The 5,000-nt window shown below is 48.3% G+C and overlaps 1 protein-coding gene across 2 annotated transcripts in view; it reads left to right on the top strand.

Moving 5' to 3' along the window:
* The window catches only part of tshz2 (teashirt zinc finger homeobox 2), a 32,710-nt gene that overhangs the window by 3,829 nt on the left and 23,881 nt on the right, over positions 1-5,000 (top strand). Inside the window, exon 1 of one of the 2 annotated variants that reach the window (XM_028994869.1) lies at positions 417-629. The exons of the other annotated variant lie outside the window; for it this stretch is intronic. Coding sequence (XP_028850702.1) covers positions 539-629 — 91 coding nt within the window. The 5' untranslated portion in view covers positions 417-538. Of the gene's footprint in view, positions 1-416; positions 630-5,000 lie in introns of those variants that run through there. 2 annotated transcript variants of the gene reach the window in all.

Below are 5,000 nucleotides of genomic sequence, written 5' to 3' on the forward strand. Positions count from 1 at the left end.
CCAGTTTCCGGGCGTAGCTGCTCGGTCGGTTGGTGTCGCCGGTGTGATTTGTATGGATGATGAGAGGAAGAATAGGAATTTCTGGTCATTATTAAAATGTTTTGCTCGTTAAGCAGGTCGGAGGCGGGGCTTCTGCCGGGTGTTGTAACCTGGTAACAGGACTGAGCGGCGGTCGCCAGGTGTCGTCATGGCGGCGGCGGGGACACACAGAACTCCTTTTGTCAGTCGGGCGCTCGCTCGCAGGAACTCCTGCGGTGGCGCTGTGCATCGGGTGTTGGCCACGCCCCATTTTCTCATCAGGTGACTGGACCGCAGGCCCCTGTCCGCCATCTGGTCCCGGGGTCAGGTTACTTGCGTGTCCGGGCGCGGTCTCGGCTTTCAGGGTCTCCTGTTCTGGACAGAACCGGTGTAGAAATGGACCCTCAGACATCAACTCGCACCGTTTTGACCCGTGGTGAAAGGTCACTGAGAGGTCATTTAAAAGGAAAGTAAGTTAGGCGGCGCAGCGCGGTGACAGCGTGACGGACGGACGCCAGTAATGACAGACGCTTCTGTCCGACCCGACCCAGACGCCTGCCAATCACGCCGCTCCACAGCAGCGATGAGCCGGGCTCTCCTGCAGAGCCACTGTCAGTGAGGGAGTGTGTGTGTCCGTGCGTGTGTGTGTGTTTGGGTGTGTGTGTGTTTGTGTGTGTGTTTCGGTGTGTGTGTGTATGTGTGTGAGTGTGTGTGCGTGTGTGTGTTTGTGTGTGTTTGGGTGTGTCTGTGCGTGTGTATCTATGTGTGTGGGTGTGTATGTGTGTGTATGTGTGTGTGTGTGTCCGTGCGTGTGTATGTGTGTGAGTGTGTGTGTTTGGGTGTGTGTGTGTATATCTATGTGTGTGGGTGTGTATGTGTGTATCTATGTGTGTGGGTGTGTATGTGTGTGTATGTGTGCGTGTGTGTATGTGTGTGTGTATCTATGTGTGTGGGTGTGTATGTGTGTGTATGTGTGCGTGTGTGTATGTGTGTGGGTGTGTATCTATGTGTGTGGGTGTGTATGTGTGTGTATGTGTGCATGTGTGTATCTATGTGTGTGGGTGTGTATGTGTGTGTATGTGTGCGTGTGGTATGTGTGTGTGTATCTATGTGTGTGGGTGTGTATGTGTGTGTATGTGTGCGTGTGTGTATGTGTGTGTGTGTGTATCTATGTGTGTGGGTGTGTATGTGTGGTGTATGTGTGCATGTGTGTATCTATGTGTGTGGGTGTGTATGTGTGTGTATGTGTGTGTGTGTCCGTGCGTGTGTATGTGTGTGTGTATGTGTGTCTGTTACACCGTGTAACAGATTTAGTGTAAATGTGCACTGTTACACTGTACATGTTATCTTCTGTCAGATGAATATTATTATTGTTATTATATTGACGTGGTAAATATTGTGTCGTGCTGTGGTTGTTGGGGGACGTGTCTCCACCTCGTTTTCGCTCCTTCGTCCTCGTCCACGTGTCTCCAGACGTGCTGCTGCACGCACCAACGGAAACAGACGAAAACTCCATTAATATGAAATTATCTGCAGTGTTTCCAATCACAACTCTTAATGGATCTCAATTAAGATTGATTATGTAAATGAACCCGGCGCAGTGACAGTGACACAACGTCACTAATGATGTCATCTGTAACAATTAGAAAGGTAAACGTACCCTACGCTGACCCTACACTGACCACAGAGTGGAATTGTGGGATTGTTCCTCAGACAGGAGCCGAGTGGAATTGTGGGATTGTTCCTCAGACAGGAGCCGAGCAGAATTGTGGGATTGTTCCTCAGACAGGGGCAGAGTTGAATTATGGGATTGTTCCTCAGACAGGGGCAGAGTGGAATTGTGGGATTGTTCCTCAGACAGGGGCAGAGTGGAATTGTGGGATTGTTCCTCAGACAGGAGCCGAGTGGAATTGTGGGATTGTTCCTCAGACAGGAGCCGAGTGGAATTGTGGGATTGTTCCTCAGACAGGAGCCGAGCAGAATTGTGGGATTGTTCCTCAGACAGGAGCCGAGTGGAATTGTGGGATTGTTCCTCAGACAGGACCCGAGTGGGATTGTGGGATTGTTCCTCAGACAGGGGCAGAGTTGAATTATGGGATTGTTCCTCAGACAGGAGCCAAGCGGAATTGTGGGATTGTTCCTCAGACAGGACCCGAGCAGAATTGTGGGATTGTTCCTCAGACAGGAGCCGAGCAGAATTATGGGATTGTTCCTCAGACAGGAGCCGAGTGGGATTGTGGGATTGTTCCTCAGACAGGACCCGAGAAGAATTGTGGGATTGTTCCTCAGACAGGACCCGAGTGGGATTGTGGGATTGTTCCTCAGACAGGAGCCGAGCAGAATTGTGGGATTGTTCCTCAGACAGGACCCGAGTGGGATTGTGGGATTGTTCCTCAGACAGGAGCCGAGCAGAATTGTGGGATTGTTCCTCAGACAGGACCCGAGTGGGATTGTGGGATTGTTCCTCAGACAGGAGCCGAGCAGAATTGTGGGATTGTTCCTCAGACAGGAGCCGAGTGGGATTGTGGGATTGTTCCTCAGACAGGACCCGAGCAGAATTATGGGATTGTTCCTCAGACAGGAGCCGAGTGGAATTGTGGGATTGTTCCTCAGACAGGAGCCGAGCAGAATTATGGGATTGTTCCTCAGACAGGAGCCGAGTGGGATTGTGGGATTGTTCCTCAGACAGGACCCGAGCAGAATTGTGGATACTCGACGGGCCTCTGTTTTCTCCTGAAGCGAACAGCTTCATTGAGACTCATTAAGCGGCGCTGACAGCTGAGGTGTCCTTGTTGAATATCCGGTAATTTAGTTGTACTGGCGACTTGATTAAGCAGCCCGGGCACATTAATGCTCAGGGGCGTGGCACAGCAGAAACGCCGCCGAGCTGCCGAAGTACCGGTGTCAGTACTGAGGTCAGACGGACCATCAGCTGCGGGTTTCATATCGGGACACGTCACATGACAGATAGCAGGAAATCGTTTAACTAATGAATCATGTGACACGGTGAGAACATGCACTGTGTGTCAGTGTGTGTGTGCGTGTGCGTGTGTGTGTGTGGGTGTGTAGAGGCGGTCTGCTAAAGTTCAGCCTCTAACATTAGCTGAATCATCAAATGTTGATGTCTGACATTTACTGAAGTGAAGCAAAATGTGTACAACACACACACACACACACACACACACAGCTGTGACCCATCACAGGCTCTGTGGAGGGGAGGAAGTGGTCTGGAGATAAGTGGACTTAAACACACCCTGTTCTTCAGACTGTGATGCTTTTTAAACACAGTTTTCACTAATGAGCTTTACACTAATGAAGCTTAATTAAGGCTGAACAGCCATGATTATTCAGAATATAACAGATTTTATGTGAATGTGCAGAAGTCTGACTGTTAAACTGGCCCATTAATGAGGAGCAGACAGCACGGATCTAAAGTGACCAGACCTCCCCACCACTGGGCCGGATTCCTCCACACTCCGGATCAAAGTTCCGGGCGGGGTCGCCCGCAGGTCACAGACAGGAAGTGATGCGTGTTCCGTCATGTGTGCGGCGTGTGTGTTGGAGTTGTGTGTTTAGTTTGGACACGATGCACACAGACCTTCTCTGTTCTGCAGCTGGGGGAACACGAGAAGGAGGGGATTTCCTGCCACGGCTGGGATTCTAGGCCCCGCCCTCCGAGTGGGCGTCCATTTGTCTGTTTATTCGTCTGCAGGATCCTTTTCATCAGCAGTGACCATCGCAGTGTCCCCCTGCGGCACCGTCACCTGACGCCGTTTTCTCACTAAACCTCAGTGATGAAGCAGCAGATATGAGGACAGCTGACGCCTGTGTGATTAGCATCATCCTCGTTTCAATTTCCATATTAAATATTCCACTTATTCACTCGCTGTATGTATTAAAGCCCAGTGGGGTTTTACCTGTAGGTTGGTGTAAATACGGTGTGTGGGTGTTTTTGCCGCAGGATGGATTAAAGTTGCATTAGTGTGTGATGTTGTGTGTTCTGCTGTGTTCCACTCTAAACACCCAGATCCCGTCCACCCAAAGGGACCCCAGAAATTCGGCATATATATAACATCCAGGCAGCACCTGTCACTGTGTGTCCACAGTATGTGTGTGTAGCCCTGAGGCGACTCAGGTCACATCAGAATCACAGAACCAGCAGAGAGCGACTGTCCGACCTGGCGGTCACCACACACCCCGGCTCTGAGTATGTGTGTGAGTAATGATGAAATGGTTAACTGTAAAGTCAACAGGAAGTGACTGAGAGAGAAGATCAATTATACCGACCCATAACGACATCAATAAACAGCACATAATGACATATAACAACTAACAACAATCAACATCGGACATTATCATCATCTAACAACAACTAAAATCTAACAACAAACTAATGACAAATAACAACATCTAACAAGTAACATCTAACAATAATCAACATCTAACAACAGTTAACATCTAACAACATCTAACAATAATCAACATCTAACAACAGTTAACATCTAACAACATCTAACAATAATCAACATCTAACAACTAACCTCTAATGACAAACTAACAACAAATAACAACATCTAACAAGTAACATCTAGCAATAATCAACATCTAACAACAGTTAACATCTAACAACATCTAACAATAATCAACATCTAACAACTAACCTCTAATGACAAACTAACAACAAATAACAACATCTAACAATAATTGTACGGTGCTGTAGTGGTATTGTGCGCCATGGTAGTGGTATTGTATGGTGTTGTACTGATATTGTGTGGCGTTGTACTGGTATTGTACGCCGTTGTAGTGGTATTGTATGATGCTCTAGTGGTATTGTGTGGCGTTGCTGTGGTATTGCATGGTGTTGTAGTGGTATTGTGTGGCATTGTACTGTTATTGTATGCCGTTGTAGTGGTATTGTGCGCCGCTGTAGTGGTATTGTGTGGCATTGTTCTGGTATTGTATGCCGTTGTAGTGATATTGTG

The sequence above is a fragment of the Denticeps clupeoides genome, chromosome 10 (genome assembly GCF_900700375.1).
Source record: "Denticeps clupeoides chromosome 10, fDenClu1.1, whole genome shotgun sequence".
NCBI lineage: Eukaryota > Metazoa > Chordata > Actinopteri > Clupeiformes > Denticipitidae > Denticeps > Denticeps clupeoides.